Genomic DNA, 21,655 nt, shown 5'->3' on the forward strand with positions numbered 1-21,655 from the left:
TTTTCTGCACATGTGAAGTTTATACCATTTTCTTCATTAATCCTCATCCATCCACATCTTAACTAAAAAGTGTTGTTTGCTTTATATACTCTGGTTAAGTTTACTTAAAGTTGGGTTATATATACTTGGAAATGGAAAGTTTCCATACAAAAAAATATTGATTCAGAAAACACTGACATTTTAAGTTGTCGTCCCTTAATTATAAATTGGATTAATGCAAACTTTTGATTTGAAAACAAACAAACTATTAAGTTGATCTGACTTAAAACAATTGTGTAAGTGTAACTTACATTCTTTATTTCAATAAACTTAATTCAATTGTGTGTTACCAGTTGCCCTAATTCAATTAAGTTGGTTCAACTATTTTCTTTTTAGAGTGTACTTGATTTATCTTAAGGCTCATTTAGAGTGTACTTGATTTATCTTAAGGCTCATTTATGCTCTACGTTACATACGCATACGGATATGGATGGAGCCTTCTATCCGTACTCTGCGTACATTGCGTCCGTATTTCTGCACATATCCTGCAAGCTTGCGGATGCGTACCAAACGGACAATCACTACCGAAGATCACGGGGGGCGCATCGCCAACAGTTCACTTTCACTTACTGTACATTTGTTTACAAACATGAACGAAAGACATAATACTTTAGAAAATGTCTTAACTTTTGAGGAGAGGTTTTTGTGAGTTGGTACGACATTACATACACATTTATCTATCTATGTTGTAGTTACACGGCCGGGGCACAGGGACATACAACTACAACAGAGCAGCATGAGAGGGGATCGAACAGGGAAGAATGTCAGCTAGACGGCAGGTTGACGGCAGCAATAGAGAAGTGCCGGAGGTCCGTGCGAGACTAGTTTGTTGACATGTCGTGATTAATGTCCTCCTCACAGACCCCCGCTGTCTATAATACAGCCTCTAGTTTAGCCTCTTCCATCGCTACGGTAGTAGGCCTATATCGCTAAAGCTGTTTCTTCCATGGATCTATTATAAAATATTTAATCCAGTTAATTCACTGTTTGACTCTTCTTCTTCCTATTTGAGTAACTTTTTACTCTGAGCGGCGCTGCTGCCCACTAATGGTTGATTTGATTAATGTCCATTCCAACATAAAGGACGCATGGAAGTATGAGGGCAGTGACGGATATAACGTTGTAAACGTACGTCTCTATTTACGCACGGAATTGGAGCATAAATGAGCCTTAAGGCAATCCGTTTCCTTCATTCTACTGAGTAAACACAACTTCAGTTAAGTAAGACTAACTTGGTTTAATTATGTTAACTGCACTTTCCATTTCCAAGTAAATATAACTCAACTTTAAGTAAACTTAACCAGAGGATATAAAGTAAACAACACTTATTAGTTAAGATGTGGATGGATTAGGATTAATGAAGAAAATTGTATAAGCTTCACATGTGCAGGCAGCTCATGTCAAGTTGTCCCTTCCAAGTTTGATGGTAAATTAACAGGAAAGTTCAGTATTTTTGAAAAACATTACCATTCCGTAAAATAACAGCAAAGGATTGTAATTTAATAGACTGCCTTTTATTTTAACAGTTAAATGCTGTTTTTTTTATAAATAACAGGTTAATGCTGTTGGAATCCTGCTGTAAATTTACAGCAATTGTTTACAGTGTACAGTAAGTGTAAAATATACTTTTAAGAGCTAAGCTCACTGGGGTGGATTTGGTGAATCGCCACAGGCATCCGGTTAGAGATGAGGCAGGTTGCGTATTCGTATACAGGCTTTATTGTTGTCCACAAATTAAACAGACTGACTTGCTTGGAATGTGTTCTGAGAAAGAAATAAACATGGCAATAAGTACACTGCTTTACTAATTAACTAAGTTACAAAGTATAAATAATACTTAGTAGCAACATTAACTATAAGTATAAAATAGAACAGAATAATTGCCATTTCACTTATACTAATAGACCTTGGTAACATCAGCGATAATACAGTATGTGAACAATAGACATGGTTAACACACTCTGGCAAACAGCATGTGCCATCTGGTGGCTGCTCTAAAATGGCACCTCTATAACACAGAGTGATAACTAACTGACAGGTGAAATAAACTAGCAAGCTAACCTATAACAGTTAGACAAACCAACGAAACTACTAACTCTATTCATTGAATAACTAAACATTATATAGTTGCAAGCATACATGACATACTTACAATTATAAGCTACTCATCCAAAACAAGTGACGGGAGCGATCTTTTCCCGACTGCACTTCACAAAGCATCACTCAGTAATGCCGCTGTTGGCTGAATCACGTCTTAACCGGAAATGCCCATATAGGGGCTAAAATGGCCGCTCAACCACTACACAAAATAACCCATAGAGGGAGCCTTTTCCACAGCCGCCCCCAAAAACAAAGTAAATTTGCAACAACTAAAAGGCATTGATAAAGTCTCTTAAAGTTCTTCAGGATTTATAGTTCAGGATTTTGGACATAGGGCCTGATTCCCAAGTTAGCCCGAGTGTTATTTATCATTGGAGACAGTTTTCAACACATTTCATTCAGTCCTTCTAGTTGCAGTTGGCTCGTGCTAGGCTAGCGCACGGGATTGGGGTCAAGCAGAGCTGCTACTAAAACAGTCTTACCCACTCCACAGTACACCCGAGGCAAATCAATTATAACGCTAGACTACAGATGTAAATGTCTGTGTTGATAGAATCATTTTAGAAATAAAAACAACCTCGCATTGCATGAATTATCGCATTTTGAGGGACTACTTTCTCAGCCGAAGCGGAATTTTACTTTGCTATGTAACCGAATCACTACAGCAGAAAGTAAACAGAGCAGCGTGGGACAGAAACTGAAACGAACGACTATGCAACATGGTGCGTCAGTGTGCATTCAGGAATTGTACAAATAAACCCTACAGATGGACACCACAAGGTTTCCACAAATTTCCAGTGCGAGATCCAGAAAGGACGCAACTGTGGCTTGTTGCTGCTGGCTTGGACATCAATACACCGGCGGAAACTGTTCGCGAACGGTGTATTTGTAGCGATAATTTCAGACCGGACGACTTCGAGAAAACCCGCAATAAGAAATCCCTGAAAACTAATGCGGTGCCATATCCGTCTTTTCAGATGCACCAACAGCCACTGATGAACAGGTAATAACTTTTGGTAGGCTACACTAGCTAATAAAGCTTGCCCCTTTCATAATGTTAGCCTACTGATAGATGGATGATGACGTGCATTTTGGAGAGTGACAACGTTAGCTAATGGTATAGCTACAGGTACCTGGCGGGGCTAATTGCAAACTCCCGTTGTTCTGTCCCGGTCCTCTACTGCAGCTCCAGCGGGGGCTGTCTGTCTCTATAGACGCTCTTTCTCTTTCAGCCCTTTGCGCATCCATCTCTCTCAGTTCTTCATCAGTGTATTCCGGCTCGTACAGGTACGGTTCGGTGGATACAACAAATTCCTCATAATCATCTTCAAAAGCAGACGCATCGCTCAGTCCTCCAAACGTGGCCATATCTTGTTTATTGAATAGGCTAATAAAATTCCTTCGTGCACTGTAGGCTACTCTGCGTCTGTAGCAATGACAGCGGCAGGTGAAATACCTATTATAGATCCGGTAACCTAGGTATCAGTCCGCCGCTGCCGCATATAAACACTGCTGCTGAGACACACCAAGTCTCTCAAAATGCAATATGCAAGGTTGTTTTTATTTCTAAAATGATTCTATCAACACAGACATTTACATCTGTAGTCTAGCGTTATAATTGATTAGCCTCGGGTGTACTGTGGAGTGGGTAAGACTGTTTTAGTAGCAGCTCTGCTTGACCCCAATCCCGTGCGCTAGCCTAGCACGAGCCAACTCTGCAACTAGAAGGACTGAATGAAATGTGTTGAAAACTGTCTCCACTGATAAATAACACTCAGGCTAACTTGGGAATCAGGCCCTATGTCCAAAATCCTGAACTATCCCTTTAAGGGCCACTGAAGAAAATGTCTCAGTCCGGCAGAGCAGGAAGGCAAACCAGGCGGGCGACTGGCCGGGTGTATGTCCGATCTTTCACCTTGACCTCTGCAGTCCTGATACGGCCATCAGCACCTGGGAATACCTGAGTTACCTGTCCGACGGGCCACTGGGCTCTGGGAAGCTGGTTGTCCACTATCATGACGGTAGTCCCCAACTGTAGGTTCTCAGACTCTGTGCACCATTTCTGGCGGGCTTGAAGACCAGGTAAGTAGTGCCTGATGAAACTCTTCCAGAAGTGGTCGGCGATCAACTGACTATGCCTCCATCGTTGGCGGCTCAGCAACTCGGATTCTGGATACACCACCTGTGGGATCGATGAATCTGGCCGCCCCATCAGAAGTGTATTGGGAGTCACTGGGTCGGGGTCTGCAATGTCCGAGGACGTGTAACCAAGCGGCTTGGAGTTGAGGATTGCCTCTACCTCTGTAAGCACTGTACGCAGGACTTCTTCGGTTACGACTTGATCCCCCAGTGTAACTCGGAGGGCTGCTTTGAGTGATCTGACTTCTCTCTCCCAACAACCTCCAAAGTGGGGAGCGCTAGGGGGGTTGAAGACAAAGCTTATCTGTTGGCTGGCTAATTCTTCCTGCAGCTGAGGCTGAAGTGCTTCGAAAGCCTCTCGGAGCTCTCGCTCACCACCCTTGAAGTTCGTCCCTTGATCCGAGAGCAACTCAACAGGTTTCCCCTGACGAGAGATGAAGCGCCTCAATGCCATTAGGAATGAATCACTGTCCATGTTACTAAGAAGGTCGAGGTACGTGGCTCTGGTAGTAAGGCACTTAAACAGGATTCCCCGTCTCTTCTCGTGTCGTCGTCCAATCTTAATAGAGTACGGCCCGAAGCAATCAACGTCTGTCGAGTAAAAGGCAGGTTTGAAGAGACGAAGTCTGGCAGGGGGCAAGTCAGCCATTCTTGGCACAGACGGTTTGCCTCTCCACTTCCGGCAGTCTTGACATTCGCGTTGATGGCGACGGATTGCCTCTCTCCCTCTGAGTATCCAGTACTGACGTCTGACCTCCGCAAACACTCTCTCGGGTCCTGGGTGATGCAGCTTGGTGTCGAAGTCCTGGATGATCATCTTCGTTACGGGGTGGTGGGCATCAAGAACAACTGGATGGATGGAGTCCCTATCTAGATGAGGGCTTCGCCTAAGCCGGCCTCCCACTCGTATAAGCTGTGTGTCTGGATCAAACTCTGGTGCCAGAGTGAGTAGCCGACTGGCGGTTGGTATTGGCTTGCCTGCTCTAAGATGCGTGACTTCGGTTGGGAAGTTATCTCTCTGGGCTTGTTGTAGGATAGCAACCTCTGCATCTCTGTAGTCTTTAGCTAGCAGGACGTCCGTACCATCAGCCGCCCCACGGAGGATACGGGCGACTGCGCCTACAAACTCAGCGTATGTTTGGAACTGGTTGGCAGGAGGCAACGCAGGGGATGAGGAAAGGGTAGTAACACCGCAGAATGTGGGTCTTCTTAGCTCTTCGTCCCCTACAGGCGGAAGGAGTGGGTTCTGTGGCCAGTGATCGGATGATCGGCGCAGGAAAGATGGACCTTGGTTCCACTGACACGGTTGAGAAAGCTCAGCTAGTACCTTTCCCCTCGTTATATCATCTGCAGGGTTACTCTTAGTATCGACATACCGCCAGCTCTCAGGGTTTGTCAGCTCCCTGATTTCGGCTATTCGTGTGCCCACGAATACTTTGAATCTACAAGACTCGGATTGAATCCAGGCAAGGACTGTGGTGGAGTCTGACCACATGGTGATGTGTCGAATGGGAAGGCTGAGCTCAGACTTAAGAACGTTAGCTAGTTGGGCCCCTGTCACTGCAGCACATAACTCCAATCGTGGGATTGACTGTTGCTTCTTAGGGGCAACCCTGGATCTTGCTGCAAGGAAAGCTATTTCAATGTCACCTTGGGGGCCTTCCGTTCTTAGATAGGCTACGGAGCCATAGGCACACTCTGACGCATCACAGAACACATGGATGTCTCGCCGGCTCTCAGGGTCATCCAGCGCTGGGGTGGTGTAACACCGGGGAAGACAGACCTGCTGCAGACTGGGGAGTTCTCGCTCCCATGCCTGCCAAGACTGTACCAGTTCTTCTGGGAGCTGAGGATCATCCCACTCTCGCTGCTTACACCAGAGGCGCTGCACCAAAACCTTGGCTCTTGTGGTGTAGGGTGAAATGTACCCCAGGGGGTCATACTGGCTAGCCAGCGTCTTATAAATGTTCCGCATTGTGATGACTGAACAATCGATTGGGCGGTGCTTGTATGACAGGAAATCAGATTGGCAGTTCCAATGCAGTCCAAGGGTTGACTCTTGTGCGTCTGTCTGACCATGAGTGAGCCACAACTCAGTACTGCTGGATTTTGCTTCAGTGGGCAGATGACTGATTACCGATGGGACGTTGCTCGCCCACTGACGCAGGTCGAAACCCCCAGTAGCAAGAAGATCTCGCATCTTCCCTACCAGCTTCTTGGTTTCCTCTTCAGAACTGAGACTTTGCAGGCAGTTGTCAACATAGAATGACCTTTCTATGGAATCACGGACATCCTCACCTGGTTCACTGTGGCCAATGACGTGCTTTTGGAGGGCAAACGTGGCGCAGCAGGGACTGCAGGTCGTTCCGAAAGGCAGGACCTGCCACTCATAGACGGTAGGTGGATCATCTCGTTTGAGGTCCCTCCAGAGGAATCTCAGCAGGGGCCTGTCTTCTGGGAGCAGTCGTATTTGGTGAAACATACCACGTATGTCGCTGCCGATAGCTACCTTGTGCTCACGGAACCTTAGCAGAACCGCCAGGAGGGATGGACCGAGCATGGGTCCTGGAAGCAGCAGCTCATTCAGGTTCTCCCCTCTGCTCCGGAAAGAACAGTTGAACACAACCCTATGCTTGCCATTGTGTTCCACCATATGGTGCGGGATGTACCAGGCCTCACTGGTCTGGTCCACCACTTCTGGAGCCAACTTCACCACATACCCTGCCTGCTCTAACTTAGTGATCTCTGCTTGGTACGCTGTTGCTTGGACGGGAGTCTTAGCCAGCCGCTTCTCGATCCCTCTCAGTAGAGGCAGCGTTGCTTCTTTAGGAGCTTTGAGGTTCACCATGTTCTTCACTCTCAGCAGGGGTGTGGCATATCTTAGCACCCCGTCCACATCAACTCTCACTGTCCTCTCTTCAAGCAGACTGACTGCCTCATGGTCCTGCTTTGACCTTGTGATAACCTTTTCACTCCTGTATGGTAGCACATCCAACTGCCAAAGCTTCTCCACATGGCTATGCAGGTCGGCGTCAGGGGATGGTACGATTGTGAAGAGGCACTGTGGGACATGAGGGTTTTGTTTGACTTCACAGACGGGGCCCTGTAGAGTCCAGCCGAGGCGGGTCTTGATTGCTGCAGGGCCTCCTGGTGGGCCGAGGCGAACTGGCTCAATGGGCGTAATGAGATGAGGGAAGTCTGACCCGATAAGCAGGAGTGGGCGTACTGCATCAATCTGCTCTAGAGGCAGGCCTTTCAGGTGGTGATACCTTTGCTGTAGGGCTGTCACTGGCTGCGTGTGTTCAGCGAGGCTGAGTGGTTCAGCAGTGAAGGCACCGCCAATCTTGAAAACCTTTGAAGGTTGACTGACGGGGGATAATTTGAAGGTAACTGATGCACCCTTGAGGATTTGCAAGTCTCGGCTCACAGTACATAAGGGTAGGTCTTCTGGGTGACCATCCAATCCAAGTCGCTCAGCGGCACTGTGCAGCAGAATGGTGCGTTCGGACCCATCGTCTAAAACTGCATAGGTCTCAAGGCTCCGGTCCCCATTTCTCAGGATAACTTTACTTATCTTCAGCAGTACTTTCTTGTTCCCCTTTGGTCGGTCAACGTAGAGGACTTCACTTTGAGGGCTAGTGAAGCACGCATTCACAGCTGCTACAGTCTCTTGGGGGTTGACATTTCCCTTATCAACCACCTTATCATTCACTTCGTGGAGGATGAGTAAGTGCTTGCGGTTGCAGGTCTTACACAGGGCTTTAAGGGTGCACTTTGCAGCCAGGTGACTGCGGCCACAGCGCCAACAGCGTTTGTTGTCGATTATCCATTTCACTTTCTGCTCCTTTGTTAACTCCTTGAACTTGGCACAACCGTTCAGGTAATGACTGTTGTTGTCACAGTACGGGCAGTAACACATCTTCTTCTCTGGTGTCTTAGCAGTGGCGGGCCGCGGGGAGACCTCTGGTGTACTGCTCTCTGATGACTTCTCTGTACCGAGGAAAACATTGGTAGCCTTGGTTGGATATTTCGAATCTTTACGCTGCTCTTTTCCCTTCGGCGTTGTGTTGTCTCTGCAGGAATGACTGGGTACCTTGTAGCTAAAGCTGGAGCAATCTTCTTGAACTTGCATCTCATATTCCAGCCATTCAGAGAGGTCCAACAGGGTGGGTATTGGAACTCTAAGTGGGTGGATGATTCTCCTGAAGCTGGCCTTCAGATCATGAGGAAGCTTCCCTAGCAGTCTTGTGACGTGGGATCCACAATCCAACTCGACAAGTCCCTTTTGTCCCAACTGCTGCAGCATACTGACCAATGAGCAAACTTTAAGTGCGAACATCCGGAAAGCTCTCCCATCACCACTGGCAATGTCTGGTCCGTCCATGAGTTCAGCAATCCTCTGCAGAGCTAGCTTATGGGGCTGCCCATATTGCTTGTTCAGAGCCTCCATAGTATCGGTAAATGGAAATCTTGAATTACTGTAGGAGTCTGCGATAAGCACACTGTAAGAAATTTCCCTGTAAAAAAACATTAATCAACTGGCAGCAGGGTTGCCATTTTCTTACTGTTAAATTAACATTATTTGACTGTCACTAAAATTGACAGGATTATACTGTTAATGAAAAAAGGGATGAACCTGGACTAAATGTTTGTTATGTTGTTTGCACCGTGAGTGAAGGGGATGTTATATTTCATTGGGCAGATCTGTTTCATTCCATATGTAAATTTACTATGTCCCCTATTTGTTCAAATGCTAAACACAGAGAGCAGCTTCTGTTTGTTACTTCAAGACACGTTTTACAATATATTAAGTTCAATGGAATGATTCATTTCTATTGTAAATTGTCTCCTGAGTTGAACTAGGGATCTTGTTTAAGATTTCCACAAACCGTTTGTTATAACCAAAAATAACAGTTAGTTCACACAGAAATGTTTTATTTAAACAAAATGCATAGTGAGGTAATGGAATGAAACATCCCCTTTACTGAGGGTGCAAATAGCAACATAACAAACGTTTAGTCCAGTGCAAGTCATTGTGAGAAAGGGGGCGTCTCTACAATACACTTTGTTGTGCTTACTTGATTTATCTAAGGCAATCCGTTTCCTTAATTCTACTGAGTAAACACAACTCTTCAGTTAAGTAAGACTAACTTGGTTTAATTACGTTAACTGCAATTTCCATTTCCAAGTACATATAACTCAACTTTAAGTAAACTTAACCAGAGGATATACAGTAAACAACACTTATTAGTTAAGATGTGGATGGATGAGGATTAATGAAGAAAACTGTATAAGCTTCACATGTGCAGGCAGCTCATGTCAAGTTGTCCCTTCCAAGTTTGATGGTAAAATAACAGCAAAGGACTGTAATTTAACAGACTGCCTTTTATTTTAACAGTTAAATGCTGTTTTTATAAATAACAGGTTAATGCTGTTGAAATCCTGCTGTAAATTTACAGCAATTGTTTACAGTGCAGGGCCTCTTCCAGTTTTAGATGGTCGTGAGGATCTGAAACTTAAACTTTTCTGTGGCATCTGCAGGTAGGATGTTCTCCAAGGCGATCCTTAGCCGAGAGAATTCTCTGGAGTCTGCATGGACGAAATTAGGGATGGAAGGTTTGGGGCCTCTGTAGGTCCGCTCCTGGTTGTGTGTGACGGGGTATTCTGGAGAATAATAGTCACCTCTTGGTTGATCATAACTGACTGCTCTTTGAGGAGAGTAATGAGCTGTAGTTCTCTGGCTGGACAGCAGGGTGGGATCTTGTTGCACGTATGAGTAAGGGTGTTGCTGATCTGGAGGAAGACCATAATTACGCTGACCTCTCACATAGCTGAATGATCGTTCTTCTTCGGAGACATATCTGTTCCCCATTGGACTGATATTTGGGCCATAGGGAAGATCACGCTGCACCTGCAGTCTCTTCAGTCTCTCCTCGATCTCAGCGGTGTGGCTAGTGTTAGCGAAAGCCTCTCTGGATGGGGGAAGGAGACCACTGCGGGGCAGTGGTGTAGCTTGAGGAGGGTTTGGCGGGACTCTGTAGTCAGCTCGTGGGTTAAATACCTCTGAAACTGGACGGTGGGATGTAGCAGGATTAACTTGATCCCAACGACTTCTCTGGAGCTCTTTAACCTGCTCATGCAGCACTGCTTTCTCGTGGTTAAGTCGCTGCAACTCCGATAAAGCTTGAGGTAGTAGACTCGTTCTCTGTCGCAGATCAGCATTCTCTCTTTCCATCCGAGTGGCTCGTTGGTGCTGGTCTGTGTAGTTCCACCTTGCTTTATCCAACTCAGACAGGAGGGATGGGACTAGTTCTGCGCTGCGGCGGATATCGCTAGTAACGGACTGTTTCCGAAAATAAGTCAAATGTAAAGCTAAAATGAAATAAAAGGCTACATAAAGTAAGCCTATTTTGACTGTGATTTTCTGTACAATTTAACTTAAAAATAAATTATTTCACCATCAAAACATTGTTTGAGTAGCCTACCTTTGTCATCCTAATGGGCTACAGTTATCTGGACATCTTATTTGGAGTCAGCACAGAGCCACCAGCGATATAATGTGTGACCCTTCTCTAACTACTTCATAAATGAGTAAATCATTTAAAAAAATGTTTTTCAGGTGCTCTGTTATTCTATTGCATTAATCAGGATGCATGTATTCTTCTTTGGTGTCATCACAGAGCCAGCAACTATGGGGTCACCATTTCTGATAACAGCCGTCAGAATGTGTGACCGTGCTCTAACTTCTTCATAAATGAGTAAAGCATTAAAAAAATGTTTTTCAGGAGCTCTTTCTTCCTATTGCATTAATCAGGACACATGTAATCTTCTTTGGTGTCATCACAGAGCCAGTATGGGGTCAGTGGTCACCATATCTGACAGCTGTCAGAATGTGTGACCGTGCTCTAACTACCTTATTAGTGAGTTAAACATCAAAATATTGTTTTGAGTGCATTTATCATCCTATTGCATTAATCAGGACACATGTAATCTTATTTGAAGTCATCACATAGAAAGTAACTATGTGGTCACCATATCTGACAAGGAGCAGCCGTCAGAATGTGTGACCCTACTCTAACTTCTTCATGAATGAGTAAATCATTTAAAAAAATGTTTTTCAGGTGCTCTGTTATTCTATTGCATTAATCAGGACACATGTAATATTCTTTGGTGTCATCAAAGAGCCAAACTAGTATGGGGTCACCATATCTGACAGCTGTCAGAATGTGTGACCGTGCTCTAACAACCTTAATAGTGAGTTAAACTTCAAAATATTGTTTTGAGTGCATTTATCATCCTCTGGCATTACTTACTACATTACTACACTTGGTAAAATTAAAGAGAATAGTCAAATTTACCCATTTTAATACCTCTGTCTTTATTTCAAAATATGAGTTTTTATGATGCAACCACTCACCAAAACTTACATAATAACAGCTTTTTTTTTCAAGGCCTTATTGAAAAGGCAGAGGGATATGAAATGGGGCAGAGAGGGGAATACCATGCAGATAACTGACCATGTGTTGGAATTAAGCTCGGGTCTGCTGCGAGGACTGAGAATTTAACAGCATTTTTAACAACTTTCAACAAAAAACATACATCAGCTTAACCCCAATGACAAGAATGAGGGGAAATCTTGTGAAAGTGTGTGTGTGTGTGTGTGTGTGTGTGTGTGTGTGTGTGTGTGTGTGTGTGTGTGTGTGTGTGTGTGTGTGTGTGTGTGTGTGTGTGTGTGTGTGTGTGTGTGTGTGTGTGTGTGTGTGTGTGTGTGTGTGTGTGTGTGTGTGTGTGTGTGTGTGTGTGTGCTTAATGTCTTATTTCAGTGCACGGTGTGCACACAGGAGACCAGTGCTCCCTGCAAACATGGCCCCATGGGAATCAGCCACTGGTCTCTTCGGGTCGGGCCGATGGCCACGGATGTTGTCAGCACTGAGCTGGGTGCTGGGTGCAGGATTTGCCATAAAATATATTCTTGTCCATGACTGCCAGATTAGAAATGTACTCTTCTGGTGTTCAGCCCACCTGCATAAACAAAACTCCTGCCTTCTCACCTTGTTTACTTTTTTGCACCATGCAATTCGCAGCACCAAAACTGTTGTTGGTCACTGGGGTCATGTTGATATCTTATTCGTATTTGATCTATTGAACTCAAAGACATGAGTGTGTGTGTGTGTGTGTATGTGCGTGTGTGTGTGCGCGTGTGTGTGGGTGCGTGTGTGTATGTGTGAAAGTGTGTGTGTGTGTGTGTGTGTGTGTGTGCTCGTTTGTGTGTCTGTGTTTGTGTGTGTGTGTAGGGGGGATGTAAGGGAGAGAGGTCGAGATAGATGGACAGAGAGCTGGAATATTGATTTTGGTGCATTCTTCCCTCTGTAGTTGCACCCTCACCCACAAACCCACACTAATGACATGATCACACAGACACCAATCTTGCACATCCAAATCAATTGAAATTCTGAATTTTTTTTAATTACTTCTTTCCTACAATGGCCCATAAACACACATGCACTTACACACACACACTTTCACACACACACACACACACTTTCACACACACACACACACACACACACACACACACACACACACACACACACACACACACACACACACACACACACACACACACACACACACACACACACACACACACACACACACACACACACACACACACACACACACACACACACACACACACACACACACACGCACAAGATTTCCCCTCATGAGTGAGTGGTTGCATCATAAAAACTCATATTTTGAAATAAAGACAGAGGTATTAAAATGGGTAAATTTGACTATTCTCTTTAATTTTACCAAGTGTAGTAATGTAGTAAGTAATGCCAGAGGATGATAAATGCACTCAAAACAATATTTTGATGTTTAACTCACTATTAAGGTAGTTAGAGCACGGTCACACATTCTGACAGGCAGCTGTCAGATATGGTGACCCCATACTAGTTTGGCTCTTTGATGACACCAAAGAAGATTACATGTGTCCTGATTAATGCAATAGGATGACAGAGCACCTGAAAAACATTTTTTTAAATGATTTACTCATTCATGAAGAAGTTAGAGTAGGGTCACACATTCTGACGGCTGCTCCTTGTCAGATATGGTGACCACATAGTTACTTTCTATGTGATGACTTCAAATAAGATTACATGTGTCCTGATTAATGCAATAGGATGATAAATGCACTCAAAACAATATTTTGATGTTTAACTCACTAATAAGGTAGTTAGAGCACGGTCACACATTCTGACAGCTGTCAGATATGGTGACCACTGACCCCATACTGGCTCTGTGATGACACCAAAGAAGATTACATGTGTCCTGATTAATGCAATAGGAAGAAAGAGCTCCTGAAAAACATTTTTTTAATGCTTTACTCATTTATGAAGAAGTTAGAGCACGGTCACACATTCTGACGGCTGTTATCAGAAATGGTGACCCCATAATAGGCTAGTTGCTGGCTCTGTGATGACACCAAAGAAGAATACATGCATCCTGATTAATGCAATAGAATAACAGAGCACCTGAAAAACATTTTTTTAAATGATTTACTCATTTATGAAGTAGTTAGAGTAGGGTCACACATTATATCGCTGGTGGCTCTGTGCTGACTCCAAATAAGATGTCCAGATAACTGTAGCCCATTAGGATGACAAAGGTAGGCTACTCAAACAATGTTTTGATGGTGAAATAATTTATTTTTAAGTTAAATTGTACAGAAAATCACAGTCAAAATAGGCTTACTTTATGTAGCCTTTTATTTCATTTTAGCTTTACATTTGACTTATTTTCGGAAACAGTCTGTTACTAGCTTTATTTTACCTTAACGTTTTATTTATTTTCGGTCACACTCCGTTACTATGCCTGGCGTCGGTGTCCTCTTTCTACATAAAACAGCATCCATCTGCCGTTTTGAAGTTGTTTCGGAGACAGTGTGGGCTATCTTTCGTAGGTTACGCCAAGGGTTACGTCCGTGGCTGTAATGCAATCATAGATAGTATAATAAATGGATAGAGCAGCATGGCCGACCTCAGTTCACCGAGGAGTATCCCTTCTCTCTTGGCGTGTGCGCGCCGCCATTTTGCCTAAGTTTGACTCCGCCTCACTTCCTCGTACCAAAAAAGGGCATGTAGTGACGTCGGGGGGGAGGGAGATAGTCCCATCTAGCCGAAGTACTGTGACGTACACCGAGTTAGCAACATTAGCACGAGCCAGGAGCTAAGCTAACAGCACTCGCTCTACTAGTTAGCCTACCGGTAGACGAGCTCAGCCTCAACCCCAACAGAGCTGAACATATTCTTAATATCACCTCCGAGCACCTGAGAGAGGGCATTAAAAAGCTCATAGCTGAAACCAGTGTTGGGAATAACGCCGTTTAAAATAACGGCGTAATCTAACTAATTACTTTTTCCGTCGTTACAACGCCGTTATCGTTACTGAACGTTAAATGCGTTAGTGATTGAATAAACTGTGTAATCCGAAAGCACCCCTGGCTCCATACTACACAAACTGCTAGTAAGGAGACCGGTGGGTTAACAACAAGATAAGCGATTGTTATTTCTTATACTGTTTTAAGAAGTGTTCTATTCAGTGTGGATGACATTATAACTGTCAGTAAGCGCCGTCACGTCAGTCAGCCGGAGCGCCTGTTTAGTGAAGTTTATTTTTATTTCTCTCTCTGTTGTGTGAGTGCGTGTGCGTTGCCGCAGTAACCACCTATCAATCCACGGTTGAAACGTGCTCTCCTTGAGTTTGTTTGCATCGCCCTTTGAGTAAGTGCATGGAGTTTCCCGATCTCTAGGCTATAAATTATAATTTATGCACGTTATTAAACAGCCGCGATTCGCCGGTTGCAACAGCTGTTTAGCGTGTCATCATGAGCCGAATATTGCTACCGTAATTTTCCTGGGATCGTTATGCTGCTGTGCATGTTAAAGAAGGAAATAAACATAGGATAAATCCTTACTCCTCCTCTCATCGTCTCATGCTTCATAGTCTGACGTTTTTGGCCTTAAGTGGTGTTTTTGCCGACACCCCTGAAGTGAATCCAGTGATAGCAGATCAGCACGGTACATTCAGCAGTTTCCTCTCCTACTTTTGTTGAGAACAAAATAGGCTAGGCTTAGGCCTACTTGAAGTGCAGGATAAACCTCTTGCTGTCTGTTGATGCAATAGATATTGAAGGTTATGTAGCCTACAAGTAGGCCTACCTGTCTGTTCTACTCATTTCAACTGACTTGTGAAAACTGCTCAGAAAAATCCAAATTTGTTGACATAGCCTACAGCAAAAAATCCCAGCAAAGACATGCTCAAGAAGTTCTGAGTAAGGTCCCATCTTCTGCTTTACTTCTGCCATCGTTGAAAGCATCCTCACCTCATCCATCAGTCTGATTTGCCAGTCTTGACTCACTCTCCCGGAAGAAATTACACCGCATCAACAGAGCATCCAAAATGATTGGCACCCCCCTACCATCCCTTGAATTACTATCCCGCAAAGTGACACTACACAGAGCCCGCAAGATCATCTCTGATCCCACTCACCCTGCACACTATGCCTTCCAGCTCCTTCTGTGAGGTGTTACAGGACAATTGCCTCCAAAACAACTCGGTTCAAAAACAGTTTCAGTCCCACTGCAAGTAACATTCTAAAATCTGAACGCTGAGGATTAATCACGGCCCTGTTGTATTATGTAATGTGCCTGTCTGTATCTATGTCTAATGTTCAATGTAAAGTTGGAACCTGTACCAAGGAGCTGTACTGAAAACAAATTCCACCAGCCTGGCTGTGTGGTCATTAAAAGTATCATCATCATCATCATCATAATATCAGAGAATTGACTCTTTCAGTCACCAATTGAAATATCACTTGAGTAAAAGTAGAAAATTATATTAGGAGTACAAATACCAAACTGTAAAGATATTATGTTACAAGTAAAAGTTTTGCATTAAAATTTTAATAGGAGAGCTGAAGTATGAAACATTTTTGGCATATTTTCATTAAAAATTACACTAAAATAATCTAAACATAATACATTTGGGTCTATTAAGTTATCAATTAATACAATCATGGTTTCTATATAATTAGGACTATGTAATGTTGTAAAACACTTTACTGAAGTTAGGAAAAAATCCCACAAAGAAAACGTTGAAAGATGAAGAGCTACAGCGCAAGAATACTTCTCCCAGGATGGACAGTGCAGAACAAAATATATCACAAAAGATCACAATCAATGACAATTATCACAAGCAGATAAGATGAGGTTAGTGTGAATGTAGGTGGACTTCAGTTGCTGCCAGACGAAGGGCAACACCGTTGCTCTTTCACCGTGGAGATCAGGGAGAACAGAGGCACACATTCATTCCTCCATGTTAACCTGGAAGAGGACAAAGAGACAACCACTGAGTCAAACAATACAGAAAGAGTCAGATAAAGTAATGCTAGCAATCAACTCGTCATGACCCTTTTTTATTTTAAATTGTTAATATTAAAAGTAAGCAGTTAATTTGTTTTTTTATATTAAAAGCGTATTAAATATGTGATACATCCATTGCAGTTAAAAATTAACCAATTTTAAATCTATGATTACAGCTTATTGAATTAAACCCAGTGACAAGTAAAAAGGAAAGGTTCTCATGTTTCTTTGATATAATTGGCAAGCATCGTAGTGATTCCAGTTTAACGGTGACATAAAAAAGTAAGATTTTCAGAGTTCCCTAATTAGGTATTTGTCATTGTATTGGTTGTCCATACAGTCTCTTTTAAATTTGACAAATGTATTACAAAAGCAATTGATAAGATATGTTAATCAGATTTGGTCACATGTAATCAGTGGTTACCAGAGTTTTTAAGCATTGCATTTGAGTGCTGAAGCAAAAGATACCCGATGCTATTGGCATTTTTGAGGCTATACTACAATGATGCCCATATGGACTATGGATATGTGTGTGCAAGGGCGTAGGATTATATAGGGACGGTAGGGTCCCGACCCTACCAAAATCCAGCCTCTACTGTGTAGTCCCTACCAATAATACACCCGCTGTCCGTATTGTTTAGGCAATAATTATAGTACACAAAGGGTTAAAAATCAGTCTCTGCTAGAAGTCCCGCCTCTGAACAACTATCGCGCTTTGATTGGCTGTAGCGGTTTCCCGCAAACCTATATTCAACCTGATTGGCCGTCCCCGCTGTCACTCCATCTGCTTGTTAAAAAAAAAAAAAAGCTACCGGCAACTTGCTAGTCCCAGACAGGAGGAGCAACAGGACGCCTCAGTGCATAGCTAATATCTGCATCTGCGAGTGTAAGTTCTGCCTTCGGTCACGTCAGCGAGACGGATTTTAATATCAGTGATGTCATTTGCAGTAACACTTATATTTGTGTGTGTTTTATGCTTGTGCGTGCGCGCGCTGTGCGTGCGTGCGTGTGTGTGTGTGTGTGTGTGTGTGTGTGTGTGTAGGATGTCGAAGAAACGAAAACTGGACATAAGAGACTTCTTTAGAAGTCAACGTGTAAGTTAATTAAAAGGTTATATATTTTAGAGCCATAACAATACTGATATTGATTATTAGTCAGCATAGGCTATAATGCCAAAGAGATCCGCATTTTAAGGTATAGGCCTACCATTATTTTCATGTTTTATTTGTGTGGAAAGGGAGCAATGGTTTAAAAAAATTTTTTGGGATAAATAAACATTAATTAAATTTAATAACCTTTCTTTTCCTTCAAGGTATCCCTCTCATTTACAGTAATAACAAGCACATTGCAGATGCTCATGTGATTTTATACATATATATATTTTGGGGTAATAAAACACAATAATTGTGTGAACATTTTGTCTACCCATGTATGTACCCTAATATATCTGTTCATATGTCATGCATCAACATACTTCTGTCAGGTGACAGACAGTGGAGAGACTGGAGGAGATAGAGGAGGAGAGACTGGAGGAGGAGAGACTGGAGGAGATAGAGGAGGAGAGGATAGAGAAGGAGAGACTGGAGGAGAGGATAGAGAAGGAAACAGAGGAGGAGATGATGTAGAAGATGAAGGAGAGGCTAGAGAAGGAGAGGCTGGAGGAGATGGAAGAGAGGCTGGAAATTCACAGGTGAGGTTCAATAATGATTAATATGTTAGTCATGAGATTCAGCATTGTGTCAAATATTGACAATCTATTTCAACTTCTGAAATTTAAAGCCAGGGATGATGTACGTCTCAGTACTTGGTTAGCTAAATATTTATTTACAATGTTGTTGATGTTGTTTACAGTTGCACCAGAGTAAAGTTGAAAACTCTTCTAAGTTGACTCATTTTCTTTCATTAGTTGCTTTAACCTATAACATTACAGCATGCATATTCTCTTTTGATATTCAGATATGCATTATAAACATGTTAATTAAGCCGATTTATTGATTTTTTTTTCAATTATCATTGCGAATACAAAAAAAACCTATCAACTTTAGGAAGCACTTTCATATCCCACGGACCCCACCAATGTCCAAATCAAACCTACTCCCTTGTGTGTGTGTGTGTGTGTGTGTGTGTGTGTGTGTATAGGTGTGTGTATGTGTATATATATATAATAATTAGAACATATTTGTCTATTTATTTGCTTTTGTAATAAATTGGTTGAATTGTAAAGAGACTTTATTGATAGCCTGTACTTTTAAAGTAAAATGTTCCCTCCTTTGTTGGGTAAAAAAAAAGGTTTCTACCCTCGAGTCAGTGGTGAGCATCTGAGGCTTGAAATGGTCACTACAAAGACGATCTCCCCCTCTGGGTGTCCAGTTCTGTCTCTTCATGCATGTCGGTCACCCATTTGTCCAGCCGGACAGGATCACCTAGGCGAAGGCTTTTGATGGAAAAACATTTATTTAAATTGTAAACATTGCATCATCATTACCGTTACCCCTATATTATTACATATACAGTGTAAAGCTGGGCTGTCATGCTACTGAGTTTTCAGCCATATTGTACCGCTGATGGATTGATTGATTTCTGTGTGAGGACAGGAGATAAAAGGAGAGGACAATTGTATATTTATTTTTGAGTTAATGCAGATGTAAATATATAGATGATAACCGCCGTAATATCCAAGGATAACACAGCTTGACACTAGCCTACTGAAGTATGGTCTTCCTGCTTGCAACCCTCCCATCCCCCCAAACACACACACGACTCTCCCAATGAATGCCTATTCCACACCTCTCATACAGGGTGCACAATCTATTGTTTTATGCCAGCTTCATTCAGCCAGCCTGTAGACTTTGTCTCTGTTACTTATTGTAAACCAAATTGGTTTCAGCCAACCCTTGTAGACTTCCTGTCTCTTACCTATCGCAAACCGAATGAATTTGTTTAATTTAGATAGGCTACCTGCCTATTGTGGTAGAGGTGTGCCATATTTATGTGATGTTCCTTACAGTCTGCATCACTATTGACAGCCAAAAACTATTGTAATTGACTCTTTGCTTTAATACAGTAGCCTAGCCTATACGTCTCGTTTTATCTTTACAATGACGGCCATCGTATTAGGCCTATCTGCGAAACGGAGCAGTTTTTACGAATTCGCATAGCCCCTTCATCTGTATAAATATTAATGAGCGCAAACTTGTGAGCATAGCCTATATTTTGTCACAAAAGTGTATTTACGCCATAGTTTTAATCCATATAGTTTATAAAAGGTTTAACTGGACCGACCAGCCAAACACCGGGCTGCAGACGCGGAGCCCACTTTCGTTTCTGATTTTTGATATAGCCTATGATTTAAACCGATATTCAACACGTATTGAACACAGTAGGCTACTATGGTACAAGTGCTGCGATTTAATTAGCTGGCATAACAGAACTAACACGCTGTGAGTGTTACACTTGCGAAACCAACACATTTTAATTTGTTCTATTTTAACATTGTAACATAAAAAAATAATTGTAAATACAATGTTACTCACCGAAAAACACTGTCGACCACAGTTCTTGGACCATCGGTTGGTACAGTGTACCGAGGAGCATGACGACATCTCCACAGCAGGGATCCACACACGAATGGAGGAATGAACGCACTGTCTGCAGTCGACTTCAAGATGACGGAGTTAGCATGCTAACCCTTACAACTAGCCTTAGAGACGCAGTGAGGGACAGAGGCTAGCTGTCAATCAAGAGGCCGCGCCCCTAAAATTCATATATTTTAACCTCCAATAGAAGAAAAACTAGCCTGCTAGAAAGAAATTCACCCCCCTCAGAGTTGTCATGGAGATATGAACTAAACATACAGACTAGAATGGTTTTTCAATCCAGGCCTGAAATAGGTTTAATAATGCTGTGAAAACGGCATGTTTAACATTGGAGTCAATGAGAGATGGCTCTCTTCTGCATACAGCCACCAGTGGCACTTCCGGGTTACTACAGTTGTGGTCACTTCCTTAATGGATGCTGGTAAAAATCGCTGAGGTTGGGGCTTGAATGCAATGCATTTATCTTTACGTAGGTTACGTAGGCACTCTTCTTCGCCGTCACGTACGGGCAAACAACATGCAGCATTTGCAGCAGCGCCCTCTAGGGTCACATATCCTGACAGGTCACAACTCTCGGTGCAACACCTGCCTTAAAATCGGCCTTCATAGGCTATAGCCTTCATAGACCGCGAGACTGCGTCCTACCAAGTGCGTGGTCTCTGAATCAAGACACAGCCACACCCTACGTAGGGTGCAACCCCTGAATCAAGACACAGCCGTAGTCTGCAAACCACAGCGACGCCCGCAAGACGCCATTACAAGGCAGACAGTTGTGTAGCGTGAAATGCTCGTCAACTCGTTCACTTCCGCTGCTCAAATGCCGCTCCGAAAACACACCTTTTGATTCAGTTTCAGCAGAAATAACTCTAATCTAATCAGTTTTATTTATAAAGCCTGATATCGCAGACAGACAGTAATATGCGACAGTGGGTTTACGCTCCGTACAGACAATAATACGACACCCTTTGTCCTTGGACCCGAGAGGCTGAGGAACAACTCCCCCATAAAGAAACACTTTAACGGGCTAAAAACAGAAGAAACGTCACAATAACACTATAATAACATTAACTGTATAGTCACCGTTTGTGGAGAACTCATGCTTCTTCCTCGGTGGCAGCAGATAGTAACCAGAGACGGTGTTTGTGTGTCGAGCTCACAGACGTTTGGTCAGACAGGAAACGCCTCTTCCAGATGTCCATTGTGTAGCAAACATGGTTAGGGAAGTCCATATAAGGAGATCTTCGAATAGGCCTATAAATAAATATAAACAAGAAAAAACGTAAAGTCTACAGAATGTTCAGATGCAGATGAGATATGTAACATTAACAGCTGGCTTTTTATTTCCTAAGTTTA

The 21,655-nt window shown here is 43.1% G+C and overlaps 1 protein-coding gene across 3 annotated transcripts in view; it reads right to left on the reverse strand.

Annotated features, from left to right (window-relative positions):
- The window catches only part of LOC307270123 (uncharacterized protein), a 46,372-nt gene extending 24,926 nt beyond the window's left edge, over window positions 1-21,446 (reverse strand). For 2 of the 3 annotated variants that reach the window (XM_080053288.1, XM_080053286.1), the window contains exon 1: window positions 21,383-21,446. In XM_080053288.1, the coding sequence (XP_079909414.1) occupies window positions 21,383-21,400 (18 nt within the window). In that variant the 5' untranslated portion in view covers window positions 21,401-21,446. The remainder of the gene's footprint in view (window positions 1-21,382) is intronic. The other variant, XM_080053287.1, reaches the window with a different exon arrangement.
- Between the last annotated feature and the right edge of the window lie 209 nt (window positions 21,447-21,655).

Source organism: Ammodytes marinus (genome assembly GCF_949987685.1).
Source record: "Ammodytes marinus genome assembly, chromosome: 24".
NCBI lineage: Eukaryota > Metazoa > Chordata > Actinopteri > Uranoscopiformes > Ammodytidae > Ammodytes > Ammodytes marinus.